Source organism: Ammodytes marinus, assembly GCF_949987685.1.
Source record: "Ammodytes marinus genome assembly, chromosome: 19".
Lineage (NCBI taxonomy): Eukaryota > Metazoa > Chordata > Actinopteri > Uranoscopiformes > Ammodytidae > Ammodytes > Ammodytes marinus.
Window position 1 is genome coordinate 12,335,213 of NC_137223.1, and position 22,029 is coordinate 12,357,241.

At 40.0% G+C, this 22,029-nt stretch overlaps 1 protein-coding gene across 1 annotated transcript; it reads left to right on the forward strand.

Moving 5' to 3' along the window:
* The first annotated feature begins 838 nt into the window (after positions 1-838).
* Positions 839-12,136, forward strand: hadhb (hydroxyacyl-CoA dehydrogenase trifunctional multienzyme complex subunit beta). Its single transcript, XM_080047925.1, has 16 exons — positions 839-918; positions 2,846-2,918; positions 3,281-3,322; positions 3,547-3,643; positions 3,835-3,879; positions 4,444-4,543; positions 5,057-5,144; positions 5,319-5,506; positions 6,320-6,500; positions 6,875-6,996; positions 8,729-8,808; positions 8,909-8,956; positions 9,489-9,576; positions 10,680-10,754; positions 11,261-11,425; positions 11,800-12,136. Exons 2-16 carry the CDS (start codon positions 2,852-2,854, stop codon positions 11,833-11,835), a joined length of 1,422 nt encoding a protein of 473 aa, XP_079904051.1. The 5' UTR covers positions 839-918; positions 2,846-2,851; the 3' UTR covers positions 11,836-12,136.
* The last annotated feature ends 9,893 nt before the right edge of the window (positions 12,137-22,029 follow it).

A 22,029-nucleotide genomic window follows, 5' to 3' on the forward strand; every position in this document is an offset into this window, starting at 1 on the left:
CAATAACACAGCAGGAGCTGCAATCACTGTTTGACAAGTACAAAAGCACATTTTATTGGTTATATTGCCCCTTTAGGCTAGATGCGTTTCAACATTTAAAAAGGAGTGGGTGAAGTTAAATGTGTCAAATAAAACCATCATGAATCAAATCAAGTCTCTATATAATTAGGTGTAAATTGTCTAACACTTGTTGACATGTAGAAAAACTAACCTGCCCACAAAAAAGCACTGGATTTGTCATAATCTAGAACACAAAGCAGGTAAGATTATTCAGTTTCGTAAGGATAGGCTAAATGCAAAAGTGATCATTTAATATTTGATTAAATTCAATTTAAATATGCTTATAGCCCAGTCTTATTACAGTAGCTTCTGAAAATAAAGATATATCATGAGATAAATAGCCTATAGTATTGCAATCACCAAGTAGCCTAAATGACATGCCCCCATCATGTGAAAAAAATTTGATTAGCCCATTTGGTTGCATGAAATGTACATATTTACACATTGCTACGGATAAAAAAACATTTTTTTAATTAAATTGTACGACACCTGTCGGATGCACGAGATACTGCCATCTGAAACTGTGACCACTAGGGGCGCGAGAGTGCAAGAGCGAGAGAGAAAGGCAAACAGATAAGGACCGGTGAAATATTGCCGAAGCTTAAAATGTTTTCATATCATAACTGAAATCTTTTATTTGAAAATGAGAATATTTAATAACAGTTGTATCATAGTTAATGACAAAAATAACTCTTAAACACGAGCAGGCATGCAGCTATTAATAGGTTGCCTGTATAATTTCTTCAGGCGTTATTGAGGTCAGCTGACACACTGTCGGGTCCTTGAAAGCGTAGTCCAGTAGCGCTGCTCTCAGTCTGACAGGGGAGCGGAGTCGGCACAGAAATAACACACGCTCAGGTGAGTTTCAACTCTTCTATCTATAATAAAGCTAGAAAGAAGGAAATATGTGCACGTATGAACTCTACCAATGTGTGTATTCATCACTGACACAGAAAAACACGTCACGAATGAATGAAAATGTGTAGCCACACGTAGCTTCACTAGCTCGCATCGAGTTTCAAGCTACACGGTTTTGGCTGATTAGAATGATTGATTATAGATTATTATGTTTTTTTTGGGGTAACTTAAATGTTCCATTTACTTAGTCGACCTGTGAACAGTTTTGAGCTTGTTCGAGTCCCGTGATTCAGTATTTCAGTGCTTGTCATTCTCCGGGAGAGGAATCTAGGTGAAGGGTCAGAGCCAGTGTTGAGGGGGTTGGGCTGTGTGACCCGTCAATGATAAGTCATATAATCTCACTTTCAATACATTTATGAATCAATATGCACATGCAGTATCATTTAAATCAGTATAAGTGAGGTCATAATGAATCGCGGAAGTTGTAAGGCTAGTAGGTTATGTCTAAACAAGGTAAGGTTACCAGGATCCCTACAGTCTTAAATCTAATTTACCTTAAACTGTAGAAAGAAACTATGCAACAAGACAAACCAGACTCCGTTCAAAAATTCTCTATTTTAACATGACACTGACCAATTATAGACAATTGAACATAAGTCTTGAAATATGACTTAATATATCTCAAAACCATGCAGGTTTGATGCCATTAAAACCCAGGCAGGTTTGATTATAGGCTGCAAATGCGGCCTGTAATCCATGTGAAATGCAGATATTTAAAAATAGGAAATCTATGAACAAGGCCTTGCTTGTTATTTAAATGTCTACAATTAACCTTTCAAGAGCATTCAAAAGCAATTCATTAATTTATCTTAGAAAATAAGGCCTTTATTGGTATTGCAATTTATATAAAAATTATATGAAAGGGGAAAAAGGATTTTACTGATTTATGTTTCAAAACTTCAAAATAATTGGCAGTAAATTATTATTTAAAAAAAAAAGATTTACAAAAGTCTGTCTCATTAAATGTCACACAGCTCAGAATGGCATGATCTGAAATCACATTGTGACATTAAAGACAAAGTTACACCTTATATTATTATTATGATGTATTTTTTTTAAATAAAATTAAAGACAAATTAGTAATTAAATATTTAAAGAAAAATGTATGTTAATCTAACTTTTTCACTGGACAAAAAGTCATGTTTAATGGTACAATAAACATTTGGTAAAATTGCCCCAAACCTTAGTTAATTGATATTTCTCAACAGATTTTTTCTGTCAAACAAGTCTTCAATTGTATTCCAAGTGGCATTAAAAAAGTCTGAAATTGTATTAGCCTTAAGCGTATCAACCATATTTACATTACCACATTAAAAGAAACACATAATATGTACGTCTGGTGGCATTCAGACAGTGACAGCTGCATATCACTGTTGACCCTTTACCTACAAAGGAGATCAGAGTATTAACTGAGTCTAGTCTAAGTAGTGTCTGTCACGTGATAACAATACAGTAAGCATTACTCTGTATGGGATTGTAGTAGCATTCCATTATTTCTGGACTTTGTTTATTACTGTGCACCAATATACCAAGGCAAATTCTTTGTATGTGGGAACTTACTTGACAATAAACCTTTCTGATTTAGCCTACCTACCCTCATCAATATGAATGGGGAGTTCTAATTATTGCATCGGCTGGTAGTGTGCTGTCCAATTGAAGAATCAGAGTTTATGCTAGCTACGTTCACACTTTCAAGGAGTTTGTTGTCTGACACCCAACGAAAATAAGTAGAAATCTGATTTTCTGCTTTAGAAAAATGACGGTGTTACTGTTGCAACAAAACGTAGTTAAAAAAGTAGATATGAAGTTTTTCATCAGAACCCTGGTTATAAGTTTGCAGTAACATCTACAGTTTCTTTCTCTTTAGAACACAATGGCTTCCATGTTGCTACACACGATGCGGAGCTCCCCAGTCAGCCCTTCCTGGGCGCTACGCTTTGGTAAGATGTATGCATGTTATTATTTGTTTGTTTATTGGTATCCCCCATTATGAAGGAAAAAGTACAGCAAACTGTTTCAATGTGACACTCATAGCATTGGTCTTTTGTTGGGGTAGAGACCCCACACCCCTAACGGCCTAATTTGGGTGTTTTATCTATTTAAGGAAGTAAATACACTATAGCTCAACCTATCCTTGACCTTGATCTTTGGTCACTGTAGTTCATTTAGCCTTTCCATTTGGTAATAACTGCTGCTGCTGTGTGTGTATACCGCTAATCATTTAAGATGTTTGTGCGAAGGAAAGTATTTCAAATGATTCAATTGAGGTTGATAAGGAATATGTTTTCTCTGTGTGTCTCAGGGGCACGCTCTCTCAGTACGACAGGCCAGCTTCAGGCACAGGGTAAGTCAATCCTTCCATTCAGTCACATACAATCCAAAGTTATAACCTTGTGTAGATCGCACTATTTTAATTATAAATGTGATCCGAATGCCTTCTTTTTATTTTCCTTTATTTATCTTCCCACTGGGGAAAGTGAATGTTAAGACGGCATGATCTTGAGAGTGTACTCAAGTCATGTCACTACCATTGGACTGTATTGACCTGTAACTGTCCTCCTGTTTCAGTTCAGACAAAGAGTAAGAAGACCCTGGCTCGGCCCGGTGTGAAGAACATAGTGCTGGTGGAGGGAGTGCGGACACCTTTCCTGCTGTCTGGAACCACGTACGTCTCAACATAACTTTTAATGCTTCTTTCATGAGAATATTGAAGATTCTGGAGATGAACAGAAGAGTGAAATGAATACATTTGCCATTTAAAATGTTAAGCTGTCATTGATAGCTTATTGTGAGATATGTCTTACAAAGAAATAAGCCTCCCTTGAAAGTAAAAACCTTTGTTATTTGTGTTTTCAGATATGCAGACTTAATGCCCCACGACTTGGCCAGAGCAGCTCTCCAGTAAGTCTGTTCTTGGGTTGTGCTTTTTGTTGACACTGTCATATTACGCTAAAAAAAACTTTTTATTTACACCATAAAGGTAAATATGTCAAATATAGTGTAAAGCTGCTGTGATGAACTGCCCAGGGAAAACATATATATATATTTTTTCAATAACCTTTTAAAGTTTAACTCGCACACATGCACACACACACACACACACACACACACACACACACACACACACACACACACACACACAGACAGGTCACTGTTACTACTGAACCATGAATTATTGGTGACCTTCAGCTTTAATGTCTGGGCTTTATAAACATGTGTTTAGACAGCAGGACAGCTGGAGGAACATTGGAGCAACTATCTGACAGAGCTGTTTTGGTGGTGTTGAAAACAAGACTTTACTTTTTGTCCCATGTGATAAATTCATTCAGGGGCCTTTTTTTTCTACCTCTGTTCTCTCCTGACACAATCCTGTTTCTCCAACTCGTAGAATCTTTGTGAAAAAAATATAAACTTTTTTGGTGCTACTACTGTGATTTTACAATATTCCATTTGGATTTCCCCTAGGGGTCTGCTGAGCAAGACGGGTTTGCCCAAAGATGCTGTGGACTACATCATCTATGGGACAGTCATTCAGGAGGTCAAAACCAGCAACGTAGCCAGAGAGGTACTAATCACACACATACGTACACTCACAAAATGGTTGTCGAATCTTCAGCTTTGCAAATGTTTCATGGACTGTCTTTAAATGTGCACAGCGATTCTGGAGAATGCTTGTCGGCAAAATCAGTTTTTGTCAAAATCCGTTTATATCTCCTCACGATCCGCTACCTGTCCGTACTGTGTATGGTGTGAAAATAAATCCAGTGTTGATACACTGCCTGGGCTATGTAAACAGGCATATTGCTAGCTACGGTGGGCCCAATTGTATATGCAAGATTACAGTCTGGGCTGTGTATTAACCACAGATTTTGTCAGGGCACGCACACACAGTATGAACAGGTAACGGAGTGTGGCGAGATATTCACTGATTTTGACAAAACATGACTTTTACTACAAACATTCTCCATAATCGCTGACTCCACCTTTAAGCCTTGTTCATAAGCACTAGAACTGCATGCTGAGACATAATATTAACCAAATGTGCATTTCTGAGCTTCTGTATTTGCTGTTATTTCAGGCAGCCTTGGGTGCAGGCTTCTCTGACAAGATCCCATCTCACACTGTCACCATGGCCTGCATCTCTTCCAACCAGGCAATGACCACAGGTATGTCTGGGGGAAAAGAAATCTCTACACCAAGCATTTTCCATACAACATGCACTGTGTATTCTCTGCAATCATTATCATTACATATGGAGGGAAATGAAGTACTCGGGGTTCTAAGCAGATGTGTAAAAAAAATGAAAATAAATAAAATAACTGTTTTATTTCTCTGTCCAGGCGCGGGTCTGATAGCTGCGGGCCAGTGTGACTCTATCGTGGCAGGAGGAGTGGAGTTCATGTCTGACGTTCCCATCCGTCACAGCCGTAAGATGAGGAAGACCATGCTGGCCCTCAACAAGGCCAAGACCCTGGGACAGAGGCTCAGTCTGATAGGAGGCATCCGCATGGCTCACCTCGCCCCAGAGGTTAATATTCATCTGAAATGATAGTTCAGTATTTTTGTAGTGGGTTTACAGAGGTACCTATGCGTAGTTAAGTGTGTTACCTTATTGAGATGGAGATAAGTGCAGTCATTATAAGGACTTTAGGGGAGATGTTGCTGTAGCAGAAGTTAGCATTTTACTGTTGCAGAGGGGGCCAGCAGAATTATAATTTGTTCGCTTTAATTTTTAAGATACATTTAATTGTATATGCTAAATGTAGGAGTTATTCACTGCTGTTGATTTGCTGCACTGCACCAGATCAACAGCACATTACATGACATTAGATTTCATTTTAGCAGACACTTTTATCCAAAGCGACTTACAACTGGAGCACACATTCATACACTGATAGCAGCAGCTACAACGCAGGGTGCAAGCTAACTATCGGGAGCAATTTAGGGTTCAGTGTCTTGCCCGGGGACACTTGGACATGTAGCGGGGAGACGGGGGACCGAACCACCGACCCTGCAGTTGTGGGTCGACCACCCTACCCACTGTGCTACATCCCCCCCACTTTTGCACTTTTTTTTCGAGCGTAGGTCGACCATGTGTTACTATGCCAGCTCGTGCCGGTTCAGTGCAGCGCATCAGCAAAACCAAATGTACCATACAATTGAACGGATATACATTTTTGTAGGTAAGCACTACATATATGTGGTGATGAACCGTTTTTCGGCTGGCCTTCTCTGCAACAGTACAATGCTGACTTCTGCTACAGCGATGTCCTCATGGTACCCAATACAACCCCACTTCAAAAATACTGAACTATGCCTTTAAAATCTCCCAATTGTGTAGCTTCCAGCGGTGGCTGAGTTCTCCACAGCAGAGACAATGGGCCACAGTGCTGACCGTCTAGCTGCTGCCTTCGGGGTCACCAGACTGGAGCAGGATGAGTTTGCTCTGCGCTCACACACTCTGGCCAAGGAGGCTCAGGACGCCGGTCTGCTGGAGGACGTCATCTCATTTAAAGTGCCAGGTAAAAAAAACGCTTCTCCTCCCTTTACTATTAACTGAAATGTAGCCCAGTTTAAAAGGGTGCTGGAATGTGATTTGAACCATGTATTAATAAGTGTTAAATGTTTTGTGTAGAGCTCTAACAGTTAATCGATAAGACTTTTTAAATTTTTTATTCCACAGACCATGGTTTCAGCTTCTCTGTAACTTTTGGGTGTATGAACATTTTCTAAGATATATTCAGATAAATAACTTAATTATTTTATATTCTACTAGATTTTAATGATTTAGAAAAATAGCCATCAGCTCCTTTGACATCAGCTTCTCCTAGATGCGCTCTCTCAGGCAACAACATTTAGATATATTAAGATATTTTATTTTGGTCTTTTTTTCCAGGCCGTGATATTGTTTCCAAGGACAATGGCATCCGCCCATCCTCCATGGAGAAACTTTCCAAACTAAAGGCCGCCTTCATTAAACCCCACGGCACAGTCACTGCCGCCAACTCCTCCTTCTTGGTACACACAACACACCACACCACACCACGCAACACACACACACACACACACACACACACACACACACACCCTCCCTCCAGCATAGACATGAGTATGTCTCTGTGTGTTAAACAAACCACACACACACCTCAGGGTTCAAAAATGGAAGATTCAAATTTACCTGAAGCAAAAGATGGAAGTCTTTCAAGTCCAAAAACTTTGGCTTTTTCCATTTCTTTTAGAATTAATTCATTTGATGTATTCCATTATCTGATACATGCTTTTTTGTTCCACTTATGAAACAAATAGTATTGCTCCTGTGTCTGTCTCACAAGTGGAAACATTAGCCCCTTTTACACAGCCAGTGAAAGCCGGGAATATGCCGGCCTTTCGGCCCTCCGCCCTGCTGTTTAAATGCGACAGTTGCGGAACGAGGGAAGAAAGGTGCGAGAGATTGTTCCGGGAATTTTACTACCTCGGGGGGGTAGTAAGATTCCCGACACAATCAGTTCCGCCTCTCTGTTTAAATGCTCCAGCTTGTTGTTGCGGAACAGGGGGGCGTTTGACGTTCCATAGTCTACGTTCTAAACATGCGACCATGTTAGCAGTTGAAGGACGTGTGTTTAACATTAATCACGGCGGCCTGATGTCCCGTAAAAATCACCAAATAAAAGGAACGGCGTATAATCTAGTTGATCATAAGGTCCGTTGCTCAATCCAAACCCCCGCGCTTCATTTTGCAGTCCACTAGGTTCTTATGTAACTAAAACGTAGTTCAGTACGCCAGTAAATAGGAACGACCAAAGATACGACCTAGTAACGGGGGAATAGTCTGCTCGCCCCACTAGACTGTCTGCTTCAGCTGACTGAAGGCTCCGGCTCAGCTGTTAGCCACAGAGCTACTGTTTTGCTAACGCAACTCAAGACTCGCACACTCTACAAATAATAATTCTAATCGGCCAATATGTTTAACAAGAGCTCCATCTAGCTAACAAAGCATTATCCCCCAACATAAATAACACAATTCACGAAGAAAATTACTGCGGAACATTTACATTGCGGGCTGCAGCCTGAAGTTACTGTCTAACTGTCAATATGCGGCCAAACGTACTCACGTCGTCTTGACTGGATTCCTGTCGGACATTAACCATGACTCCTGTGTTCCCTGCTCTCCTGATACATGCAAAGTCATGTTGAAAAGGTATTCCATTGTTTTCTGAACGAGTAGTGGCGGCGACTGGATCGCCGTCGCTATTATTGTCCTAAGTCTGAGCGTATATCCACACTTTATTTTTGCCTACAGTAACGTGACTTCACACACTGTGTGTATGTTTATGTCTGATTGGCAGATCTCTGCCCTCACAAAGAGACTCGCTCACAACCAACCTGTCACACTGGCACATCGTGGGGACAGTAAAATACGGCCCTCTTACTGCAAGCTCCAGCAATTCTGCTCTCAATTCACCGGCCAGTGTTGTTGTTGTAAAGCAGCTGACCGGCGCGGCGCTAAATGTTTACGTCACACCTGACGCTGTTTACAAGCACCTCTTTCATTCCGGAACGCTGTGTAAAAGGAGCTACTGATGCGCCAGCAGGCCGGCGTTGCTTGGTTCTGTGTAAATAACACAGAAGCAAGCAAAGCCGGCATTTTGGAGTGATGTTGTTCTGTCAATATGCCGCAATCTCTGTGTAAAAGGGGCTATTGTTGCAAACTGCCCTGTTTAACTTTGTGTGTGTGTGTGTATGTCCTCAGACTGACGGTGCCTCTGCTGTGCTCATCATGTCTGAAGAGAAAGCTCTGGCGATGGGTTACAAGCCCAAAGCTTACCTCAGGTACTTCATTTCACTACGTTTGGTAGAGCAGACTCAATTTTCTCCAAATATGCTGTGTCAGTTAAGATATTAATCCTGTAATATTGTTTTATTCTGACAGAGACTTTGTCTACGTGTCTCAAGACCCCAAAGATCAGCTGCTTTTGGGGTGAGTGCTTTACGTCATTTTATCTTCAAGTTGAAAATGAAAATTAACCACTTCCAAAAACTGCTATAAAGTTATTATAAACTAGGCCTATATAAAAAAAATCCACACTTTTTTTTTTTTTAAGGTTAAATATTTTAATGAATATCAGTCTTGTTCAAAACTGAAAAATATTTATAAATTTTAACCCTGTAGTTTGTTTACATGAATTCTCAACAGTTCTTTATGAAAAAAAACACAGAAAATGTGTTATTTTCCATATAATAAATGTTGGGGGACATTCTTGGATATGTCAAAGATTAGCTACACAATTGATTTGTTTGCAGTGTTAATTGTTGTGCAGATTCAGATTTAAAATGTAGTGTTAATTGTTGTGCAGAGTCAGATTTAAAATGTAGGATTATTTTATATACCATGTGGGATGGAACTATTCTAGCTCACATTGTTCCTGTTTAACCTGTACATTTGTGTCAGTATGTAAAGAAAAGGTTCCTGTATTTCTTGCTTCACACTGTGCTCTGTTTAACCCTTCCAGGCCAACGTACGGTACACCTAAGGTCCTGGAACGGGCTGGTTTGACCATGGATGACATCGACGTCTTTGAGTTCCACGAGGCATTCGCAGTAAGTTAACACAACACATGTGGGGAGAGAAAAAACAGTGAGAGCTTGTGTAGTAGTAACGCATGAATCGATTTAATATCCTGTCAAGATTTTTTTTTTAAAGTTACAGAGGAGAATTTCTGATCAAATGATTTAAACTAGAATCCCTCAATTTCTATGTCTGCCTTGAATCTAAGTGTGACTTGGGTTATTCCCAGATATCAATGTCTGCGTAAGACTTGACTGGTCGACTTCATATTCTGCACATTTGAATATTGAGTATAAATCAATTTGTTTCAGTCTGGTATCTATGGGAGTTTCTAGGTTTTTGAAAGATCCGGGGCTTAGCCCAGGCCAGTCACGTTGATGCGCGCGCGTAGCGAAAATGCGCGCGAAAAACTGCCGCGCGTGCGGCAGTTTTTTTAATGCTATTTTATCCCAAATAAACAATTGTTGCAGGTCCCAGGGGGTTGGGACTCTACAGCAGATAATGTTATAATTCTCTGTTAACAAACATAAATGAGTCAGTACACTTCTGCCGGTCTCATTCCCTGTTGACATGAGAATCATGTATTAACATAAATATTAACTGTTATTCTTTTAATTTCATATCATATCTTCATATTATTGTCATAAACTTTCATGTACAAAGCGGTCATGTAGACTACAGACGAAAAAAATAGATATAGTAGCAGGGTTAATGCCTCTGGTACCATCACACTAATACAGTCACTAACGTTAGCTAGCTAGAGCATTCTAGCCGCAGACAAAGTACAAGTACACTTACCATAAGTAAGGTTTTCAAAACGTTTACAGACATTTGAATTACTGACATATAATAAAGACATTGTGAAATCTAGGGCTTGTGCTCACTACTCACCTGTTGTAAACACTGAGAGACTGACTGGCTGCTGAAGTGTACTTACGCACTTGTTGCTCTAGTCTGTTCTGGTGCGGTAAATGAGGGGCGTTCAAGGACCGTCGGAAATTCGATTTTGATTTTTAAAAAAAAAAATGATTTGGGGCTAATCAAATTAGATCCGGGGCTTTAGCCCCGAATAAAACAGCCTAGCGACGCCTCTGGTAACCATGTGTCTGAATATATTTGTGTGTGTTTTTTCCAGGGCCAGATCATGGCAAATCTGAAGGCGCTGGACTCTGATTGGTTCGGCCAGACATACTTGGGCAGGAAATCGAAGGTAAACAACATACAGTAGCTGCTGGTCAGATGGATCTATATACAGTGCAGCTGTACATTGTGTACAGAGTATTTATTTTTTTGACAATACGTAGTCATATAATGATAACTTTATGTCAGCATTCGGTATTGGTTGTAAATGTAAGCCAAACTGGTTTTAGACCTGGATTTGGTTTGATTTCATGCTGCATTCAGTGAACACGAGTTAGAAATTAGATGTTTTTGCTCAAGTTTATCTACATAATGTTTAAAAAGTGCAGATTAATATAAAGCACCTAAATACCAATCAAATTATTCCTTGAATTAACATCAATGGATAAATGCATAGTAAGTGTTAGGGGAAATACAGTGAAGTGCCTTGCCCCTCTGTCTGTGCCTCCCTTTTTTATTTTTAACTGAGCAGCGTAAATAAGGAACATTTAAAGCGTAGCAGTCAGTTTCTGGTCATATCTCCCACCTCTCTTCTTGTGGTTATTCATTTATTCTGAATGTCTCTTGTGTGTGTAGGTGGGAGCTCCTCCCATGGAGAAGTTCAACCTGTGGGGAGGCTCTCTGTCTCTGGGCCATCCGTTCGGAGCCACCGGCTGCAGGCTGGTAACCACGGTAGCACACAGGCTGAAGAAGGAGGGAGGACAGTACGGACTGGTGGCTGCTTGTGCTGCCGGAGGACTGGTAATTAAAACAGCAGAGTCACACAAGCCATGACTGATATGTTCATTTTAATCTGTTAGTGAGGAGATATCCACTTATTTTGACTAAACTAAAAGTTATTTTGACAACAATCATTCTTCAGAATCGCTGACTACAGTTTTAAGTCCTGTTTTTTTTTATGGTGTGCACCCCATGAAATGAACAGTATTTTATAGTATTTTGTCGTATCATGGAAAGTACTCGGAAAATATTTATTCCAGGTTGAGATTTTCTTTAAAAAAAAAAGATGGGAGCTTTGTGAGAACTTAAACTATTCTGTACTTATTCTTTATAACTTGCTTAAAATAATATATCCATTTTATTTCCTGACAAGCTGGTACTGTTGTGTTTTCCAGGGTCATGCCATGGTGATCGAGGCCTACCCCCAGTAAAGTGAAACACCGTCTGTAATCCGGTCATGCGGTTCAGACACATGCTAACATCTATAGATGACAGAGAGTGTACATACTAGCACCGCTTTGCCTTGATCAGGGAGGAGGAGTCAGATACACAGTATGTGAGTGGGTCCCAGGAATGTAAATTTAACATTCATCAGTTACATTAGTTGAATGTAACGGCAACAAACAAAAAAATGTAAGCACTCAAGAGGATTGAGGGTGAGATCAATGTTTATAAACGCTGTAATATTTTTTTTTCTTACGAACTGTTGGAATTAAATGTGTGATAACCACATTGGAAGTGTTTTCTTGTTTTGATTGACCTGTTTTGCTCCTGAAATAGGCCTTCTTCATAGAATCTGTTGTGAAGAAGCATAGTCCTAGCGGAAAGCAATGGAATTACAAGTAACAGTAATGTTGACTCCCTACTCAAGTGTCCCAATAATTTAATTTGGTTAATTTAACCTTTATTTCTCCTAGAAAATAATTATGATCAATTTCTTATTCATGACGGCCTGACAAGTGATTAAAGTCATTTAGGGAAAGGGAAGGAGGGCTAGGAGATACAATACATTAGACATAAAATACAATTTAAATACCTAACTGAAATTGTCAATGAGAACACAGACAGCAATCAACAAATATAACAGGAGAAGTGTACATGAATATGAATGGAGAAAACGTACAAATGTATCGTTGGGGACCTAGGATCTAGACGGCTGTAGGACAGACCAAGAGTCCCAACTGCCAAAGCAGATTTTTTATTTTATTTTATAATTTTTACCCCAATAAAGATAATTAGATTAAGGTTTAGATTAAGTGTGAATTTAGGCAGTTTTGTTTCCAGAAGTCATGCTAATACATTTTATTTGTGTACATAACAACCAACTACTAGTCATTTTCTCTCCATTTCTTCACATGGCTACATTACACTGCGTGCTGATTGAAGGCCTTGATGCACGGACAACAACTTCAAACAGTGTTGTTGGCTTATGTTTAATTCAGCAGGGACTCCAAACTATTGCAAGGAAAAAAGTTCAATGTATATAGACAGCTTTGTGCTGCAGATGACAAAAACAACAGCCATTTTGCGGAGAGATAGTGTGTGTAGTGTCTAGCCTAAACAGATTTCCAAATTTGCATTCCCAAAAAATAATTTAGCATTTGCATGTATGCCCATAGGTGTCAGCAGTAAGTCTGGCTTTGGATTCCTCCATGCTTAATTGATGGTGAATAATGCTGTCTACAGTTGACAAGACGACTGATGTTAATGAGGAGGTAAAGATGGATGCTTGCGCTTCCTGGCGATTTCTAAAAACGGGAATAGGCTATGATAAAATTGGGAATGTAGCTGGCTATAGTTTTAAAGTTCCAAGCCGCAGTGGTGTCTTTCTTATAGCCTAGGCCTATTTGGTGTTCATCTTGTTGAAAAGCGTAAACTTTTATAGGCCTACCCGCCAAAGTGTTTTGTCTAATTGACAGCAGACGGGTAAATTTATATCAACACATCCCTTTATTTTTCCTGCCTTTGGTGTGTTTGTGATTCCCTTCAGCGCTCACCGGGGAACATCGCTCTGCTCCACACACACACACGCTCACGCACCTGACTCAGGTTGGTTGGGGGGCTTGTTAACATAACTTCAGTCAGACACTTCCGTTTAAAATGTATTTAAAGATTTAATTCTTCCAGTTTGAGAGATCCTTGACTCGGAGCTGGAGGAGTTGATTAATGCAACCGCGCGCGTTGTCTGTCACGCGGGCCTAACAGGCGGAGGGAATAAAATAAAAACCAATGTTTTACTGCCGAGGCAAAACGGTGCTCGAATGTAAATAGCGGTGAGAGAGGCAGTATAGAGATGTGTGTGTGTGTGTGTGTGTGTGTGTGTGAAAGCTTCAAAACCCGCCTCAACCCTGCGAGACACCGGAGACACGTCGACATAGCGGGCCGCCTTCCCTGCCTCTGCAGGGCTTTGATCAGACGGAACCTTTTATGGGGAATGACTGGCGAATGCACCCGCTGCTGTCACTACAAATCTACCTCAGCGAGCGCGCGGGGGAAGCGGGGAGAGGAGGGCAGGCGTTGGTGAGGGAGAACCGGTGTGTGCAAGCGGTGTCTTTCATCTCGTCCTAGCCGGCTCACGCGGGGCGGCACCTGCTGAAAGCTGCACTTGACTCGTTCGCGCTGCTTCCTCCACCACACCTGCTCCGCGCGCGCTGCGTGTGTTTGTGTGTAGGCTACAACAATTTTTGTGATAACCAATTTGATTTGTAGACCTCAGGATTGAGGACATTTTTGGAAAGTAATTGCATGTTGGCCGGATCTTACTTTGGGACAGTCCTTTAAAGAGCTGTTTGAACAACTTTAAGTGCACTAGTCCCATGCACTGAAGCATACTTATAGCCTATAAGTTTACCTTTCCCCCTAATTATTAAAAACAAAGTAGTAGGTCATACAAGTATGTATCACCAATGATGGAACAACTTAAAGGCAACGGTGGGATGTGTGGGTACATTGGCAAATGTTCAAATCAGATGCATATGTGACTCAAAAGTCTGCAACCATTATTTTCAAATAATATGTATTGAGATGTTTTGAATATTATTACAATGATGCTGATATGTTTTACACCTGAAGCCATTTATCCCTGTTACAGAAATCCATTTGTACACAACAGTCTGATGTTCATCGGGTTCAGCTTGTATACCAATCTCCTCACTTTGTTTGTGTCAAATTCGCTTTATTGTCATGCCCATAATTAAGTAAAATATAACTAAACTTGAATTGACACTTGCACAGTTAACTGCGCAAGTGTCGATAATTGAGTATCATTTGAAACATAAGATCATCTCTCCTTCTCTCGTGTGTGTGTGTGCGCGTGTGTGCGTGCTTGAGAGAGATGCTTAACAGGCTTCCATATAGCCCACTTAATGTACAATTTGTCAGAATGAGGTGGGTGTGTGTGATGTTAAAAATGTCTGGTATCTACTGTAAAATTGACAGCAGAGCTCTGACATTGTTAACGAGAGAGCAGGTGCAACTTTTAATACTGCAAAAGTGTCAAAGCTCTGTGTGTATAATATTAACACCAGTTTGGTTAGTCTACTAGTTAGAAATCCAGTCTGAGAAGTATAGGACTAGAAAATGACATATGACAGTTATGCTAAACTTACAAATAAATGGCCAAGCTCTGTGTACCAGGAACACAGACAAGACAAATGTTTTATGACTCCATGTAGGGTATAGGCTGAAGGGCTCTGAGAAGTTTTGAGAAACTGTTTTATTTATTTATTTATTTTTTCTTCAGGTAAACGCTGTCTGTAACGTTTGAGAGATAGGCTTCTATAGACTGATGGATGTCCTGGGAAAGAGAGAAAACTTTTTCTTGATTGTCAAACTGACCAAACCAAACCAGCTTTAGCAACACAGTTTATGAAATAGATTTGTATAAGAAACATTTTGATCAACATTTGGCAACATTGTGTGAGCAGCAGGTACAGTGCATGCAGTCGAAAGTAAGCTTGTTGACACAACATTTAATAATAACCTTTATTTGTATAGTAATAACCATTTTTTCTATAGCTCTTTACAAAACAAAGTTACAAAGTGCTTGTTCTTCTTTGAGGTTGTTGCAGGCCTCTTGATATTAAATGTTTGCTGGGATGTCTTTCAATTTATATATTATATTATAATTATAATTTAGAATGTTGTTTTAAAGAACAGACAGATGTTCTGCACAGATGAGCGGATGATTGTTCTCAATGTTTAGGAAGATTTCATCCCAAGTTATGCATTTCTCGCAGTTAATTTAATGTGGACCACAATATAAACAATATAAATATGGTGAAATTCAACAAATAATCTACGTTAAAAAAATATCCATAAGCAGGGCTTTATGGTGAGGAAAAAGACATGCATTGATTTAGGGCTGCAAATAATGATTTGACTTTAGTTGTTGATTTATCTATTTATCTTAATTAAGTCTGTAAAACATCAGTAAACTGTGTGAAATGCCTATTACAAATTCCTAATGTCTTTAATGTCTTTAAACTCCTTGTTCAGTCCAACCAACACTTTAATATTCACTTTAACAAAGACTTCAGACGAAGAAATGCATCAAATCCTGACATCGAGTCACCTAAACAAACATTGATTATCAAATAATATAAATCATTTTCCAAAGTGTTCTTTTCAATTCAATTCTCATTGTGTTTTATAATTTTCGAGATACAGCATCAGTTTTGCTTTGATTTGAGCCGAACATAATTTCAACCCAGAGATTACTACTGCTTTACACTAAACTTATATTACACAATCATCTAGCCTATATGCTAACTGTTCATTGCTCTAGTATCTGGACAGGTTAGGCCAGACTTTGCTGTGATGAACATGCCTTCAGGGGGCTTTAGAGATCGCAATGTTTTTTTTCTCCAACAATTCAAATGAATAAAAGAAAAACACCTATTTGCTCTTGTTCAGAGGCTCTCTGGGGGGGTGCTCAAAACATTTGATTTACTTTAGGTAACACCAATAAATGACTATTATAGTCATAGCTTTACTGTAGACAGACATACAATTAGAGATTAAATCAACAACTACTCTGCTCCTGTGGGTCCCTTTGGGTGAAATTGTACCGGGTGGATCTCGCCTTGCACCTTCCAGTCACGCTCCTTCCATCACAAATAATACACAACATGATAATGCTTCTGAACTCCCGGTATATGTCCTGTTTAATCTACTCAACTGGAAAATAATTCAGAAGGAACAAGAGATTTTGTGTTGCTTTTTACACATATGTAAATATTGATATCCGGGCAGTGAGCTGCTGCATACAATAGCCTTTACAGATACAGTACATAAATACAGTACAATAAACGCGTATTGCATTGATGTGAATTGAAGAGTCAAGTGGAGTGGGTGGTATTTAATCTGCCTTTTGTACCATACAAACATTTGAATTGATGCGTTCAGACCGTGTTGCAAAGTGAAACCTGTCTGGTATGATCTTGCTTGCTGTGCTTCTTCTTAGACCCTCTGGAAAACACCCGAGCCCATTCTCATTCACACTCAGACGCACAATATAAACACATCTTTTTCCCACTTTCAACAGATTCGCCAGTGTTTGTCCCTGCAGGTATGGGACTCAATACAATCCTTGAGATATTAAATAGAGAGTTCAGCTCCCTAACAGCCAGTGCAGTGAAATGTGGTAAGCTATACCTATCTGTTCTGGGGCCTGTGTTGCTTAGTGAAGACGGTGTATCTTTGTGGATTCTGGAGGGGAACTTTGGCATCCTCGGCACACACACACACACACAAATACATCTGGACGTCTGTCGGTTGTACACCAACTGTACACAGGTGGATGGCAGAGGCTGTTTGTGTGGAGCAAGTGGATTATGGGTAACGGTAATTGGCTGTCCAGAGAAGGTGTGTGTGTGTGTGTGTGTGCGTGCGTGCGTGCGTGCGTGCGTGCGTGCGTGCGCTTTGTCCGTAGTTCATCATGTTCTCATAACGGTCAGTTAGGGTTGTCCGCCAGGCTCCATCTCCTGTCGGGATTGTAAATGTTATTGATCAGACGCAATACGCCTCATCCATAACAAGAGCACTGACTGGTTTTTTTTCTCTCTCTTTCTCTTTCTCTCCCTCTCTCTCTCACACACACACACACACTAGAGTACAACTCATTAGGGGCCGTACACACTCATAGACATATCCTCATTAACACTCCGGAGTCATACACACTAAACATCCGTACACCTCTGGATGTCAGACAACACAAACACACACACATTCACTCAAACACACAGTCTCTCACTTACGCACACAAACACACACACACACACACACACACACACACACACACACACACACACACACACACACACACACACACACACACACACACACTTTAGTTGAGTGAGATGGGGGGAGTGAAGGATGTGGTGTGTGTGTGTGTGTGTGTGTGTGTGTGTGTGTGCAGCATTTCAGTGAGTGTGCATGGGCCTGTGTGTTTGTGTCTGAAAAGAGCATGACATTTGTGTCAGTGCACAGCTATACAGCAGTGTGTATCTCAAGGAGTGTGTGTGTGTACGTGTGTGTGTGTGTGTGTGGCGCGTGTCAGAGTCTGTCAGCCCCGGTGTCTCGTGTCAGGGCGAGAGGCGAGACATTAACAACTTCTGTCATTCTGCTGACAAAATGGTGGCAGAAGATTTCCCATGGTGCCCTGATGACTGCTGGCGTTTGTCAACAAGCCCTGTCACCGCGGTGATGAGGGGAGGGTGGTGGGTAGGGTTAGTGACAGGCCCCGGACCCGTTCCCATGAGCACCAGAGAAACAGAGAGTGAGGTGTGTGTGTGTGTGTGTGTAGAAGTGAGTGTGTGTGTCAGTGTGTTTGTAAAGTGGGGAGGCAGGCAGGAGGGAAGGGTTGTCTCTCAGCAGCTTGCATACATAGACTGCGAAAAAACCAAAATGAGCTGTCACTGCAATTCCCAGGATGCCTTGCTGTTTAGCATAGCAGCAGCAACAGCAGCAGCAGCAGCATGAACGGTGTGTGTGTGTGTGGGCCAGTAAGCTGGTAAGCTAACTCTCTTTCTCTCTCTCTCTCTCTCTCTCACACACACACACACACACACACACACACACACACTTGGATAATTAAGCAGAGCAGAAGCTCCCCCTGACGCGAGGCAGAGCTCATCTGCATTTTGGCCTCCGGCGCGCAGTTAGGAGCAACGCCTGATAGAGAGAGAGAGAGAGAGGGCAAGCCAGGGAGGGGAGGGATGGAGAGAGTGAGAGAGATAGAAAGAGAGAGAGGGAGAGAGAGGGTAAGGAGCCAATTAGCCAGCTGGATGGATGAGTGACTGACAGCACTCTTGACACACTGCTATCTGGGCTTTTCTGTGGCACACACACAGCTTCCTCCCTGTCTCTCCTTCCCTCCCTCCATCCATCCATCTCCTCCCTGCGTATGTGTCTCATGCTGTTTTGGTTTCTCTAGTTCTCTCCTGCATCCTGCCCTCTCTGCATAAGGGCTCCATGCTCCAATCACGTTCCCCCTCATGGCTCAAATACCCCAACGACCTTGGCCAATGAGAGAAGCCCGCCGGGCTTCTGAGCCCCGCCTCTTAGGCGCTGGAAAACTCCAAAGGGGTCAAAGGTTGCTGTCTTGCTATTTTGTAGACAAAAAACTCAATTTGTCAATGGCTTGTTTTTCACCCCCTCTCCCCTCCACTCCCTTTACAATAAGGGTGTCCTTGCAAAGTGAGCTAATTTTGTCTCATACCTCTCTTGACAAAACATGCAAGCGTTATAGATTATAATTATAGTTAGTTTAGGTTAGAGTAGAGGTAGAATAAGGTTCACATGTTCATTTAAAGACAGAGTAAGTCTTTGGAGACTTAACTCTCTGTCTCCTTTAAATGTTAAGGAATTTGGATTGGAGGTTCCACAGTTTATTCTTCCTCCATTTCAGACTTCACCCACCTGCGTAGACAGTGATTTGAATTCCCATTATCAGGTCAAACCATGTGAATAATGATAGACAATGAAGCTCCCGCATTGCCTCCAAATGGCCATCATTAACTTGGTATACTAGACAGCATGGCAGAGAGGGACGGGCAGCTGGTGGGAGTTGATGTGACATATTGCTGACCGACGTGCAAATCATCAAGGTTCTTTAGGAATCCAGAAAAGTTTGTCTGGAGTTTGGCAGTTTTTTGTAGGAACTATTTTATTTACTTTCTTTCTCTAATTTGCAGAGAATATATATATATGACACATAACTACCGCACCAGAACACACAACGATACATATAACACACTTGCACCCTTGCAGTCATACAGAGGCAAGATTTGAAACAAATTGAATGAGAAACTGTTCAAATTATTAGCAGAAAGCTCAGGCAGAAGTGGAAATTATAAATCACTTTGCTAATTTGAATAATTCAGCTCAAACATTGCTAGTCACTGAAATGTGTAGTTTTTTTATCTTTTCTGAGCTAAATGAATGTATTACTGTGGTGTCAAACCCCTGGTCCAACTGCTTTTAACTCCAGTCTTGATTCAAATGCAGTTTGGTCTTTGACTTTTTCAAACTGTTCAGATCAGATCATTAAAGTTTATAGAAGCCACTTGTTGTGATTTACCACACACAGTTAAGCTTGAGGTGTTTGTTAATGTACTTTTTAAATAAAAAACTACACTTAGTACTGCTCACCTTAAAAATGTAACCTCTAAATTGACAGTGTTCCTCTTCATTTCCCTTAAGTATCTTTACTGTCTTTATGGTTGAAATATTCCAGCCAACTCGAAATTTGAGAGAGAGATTTGGAAAATTTAAGAACTCAACTTATACATTTTATATAAAGTGCTCTAGATCGGAACAATATTTGGCTGCACAGAATGCGTTTATGATGCCTGTCAGTCTTACACTTCTCATTGAATATGCATGCATTAATTGCGTGCCAAAATGTTTGAAAAGAGTTTTTCATAGTTAATATATTTTAAGTAATAGTCCATATGTCATCAATATACACTGTGAGTTGTTTTCTTTTTTTAGAATATATTCTTTTACTCATTATGCTGTTGAAATGTTACAGCTTACAACTTAAAAGCCATTGTTGCAAAGATACTGTAAATAGAACCCATTGTGTACTGTATTCATTTAGTACAGTGGGATTTCCTGCCATCTTTTACATTTCTTACATTGACTTTGGTGGTGTAGTGTAGAAGGTTACAGTTAGAGTCTGTAAGAAACGCTGCCATCTTCTAAGGGTCTTTTCTTCTTTGTCTGATGTGCGCAGCGATCAAACATGCTATCGTCATGCTGCCTCCTTCCTACCATCATTATATGTGAAAGTACAGAGGGTGCACTGTTAAGGAGGCTCACCTTTTATATGTCTAGTTATTTCCCTGACTTCCTGAGGGAAATTGTTTGAAAGACTCAGGAATCTGTTAGTGATGCAGCCAGGTATTCCACACTGTGCATTAGGAAGCACACAACACAACACTTGCTTTCTTATCAAGATTTGCCCTTATTAGACAAATAATTACGTCAGATTTGAAAAGATTTCAATCATATTCCGCAAAGTCTGATTATTATGAACTAAACTTGCTTATTATTTTGTCTTTCTTAACCAGAAAATATTTGATTGAATGCACTGATGATAATTGCTTTAAACAACAAACTTGTTGTGCATTTTGAAGGAATTGTTTAAACAACTCTAATACTGTATAATACTGTGATAATGTATTTGGAACATTAATTGCTAAATAATCAGGCATTTACGGATTGTCTTTTGTGCTCCTTCCCCATGTGTTTGTTTTCGAACATGGCACAGTGGCATTTTCCAGGAATGTTTTCTACTATTTCATTTGAAACCTTTTATTCATCCAGGGAGATGAGTGCTCAGCATGTAGCCTCTTTAAAACATCATGCAAAAAGTACAGAGATGCACTTTAAAAATGAGGGGTAAAAAGGAGCTACTTATGTACCAAAAAAGGCTATAACCTACTTGTTTTGAGAATACTTAAACCTTATATTAACTTTACTTCAGATAAACTTTGGAAGACATTTTTGCTCTGAATGAGGACTTCTGTCTCCTCACTTTTCCCCTGAAGCAAAGTTTAAAACAAATCTTTAAATAGCTAGTACGAACAGAGGGAACTATTACACATGAGTACTTTGAGTATTTTTAGGATATACTTTGGAAAATCTGAAACATATAGGTACCTATGTAAGGTTTTAACATAAATAGTTGTGTGACCTTTTAAGCATTTTCTTATGTCTTAAAACACACACATTAAAGCATGTCAATCAATTAAACTGTATTTATATTATATTATATATTATATATTTTTCGAGAACCAAGACCTTTGTTTTAGTGCAGGTGAAACCAATAAAACAAAATCATGTAAAAAAGAAAAAAAAAAGTCAAAATATATTACTAGTGATTTATTCCATCAAAGTAAATTAGACTAAAGCCAGGCCAAATTCATTTTTTTCCCCCTTAAATGGAAAGCATAATTAAAAGGAGAAATATATTCATACTATCCTGTTCTGTTGTGATATGAATGTGACCTATTGGTCTGAAAGAAAGAAATGCACCATTCTTAGCATTTGGAAAGAACAAACCTGTTCCTCTATAGTACATTTGGGGGATGTGAGGTTCTCAGTCAACAGTGGTGCTA

Coding starts and splice junctions, on each gene's coding strand:
- hadhb (XM_080047925.1), top strand. CDS start 2,852: ATGGCTTCCATGTTGCTACACACGATGCGGAGCTCCCCAGTCAGCCCT. Junction 2,919..3,280: donor TTCCTGGGCGCTACGCTTTG/GTAAGATGTATG, acceptor TGTGTGTCTCAG/GGGCACGCTCTCTCAGTACG. Junction 10,755..11,260: donor ACTTGGGCAGGAAATCGAAG/GTAAACAACATA, acceptor TTGTGTGTGTAG/GTGGGAGCTCCTCCCATGGA.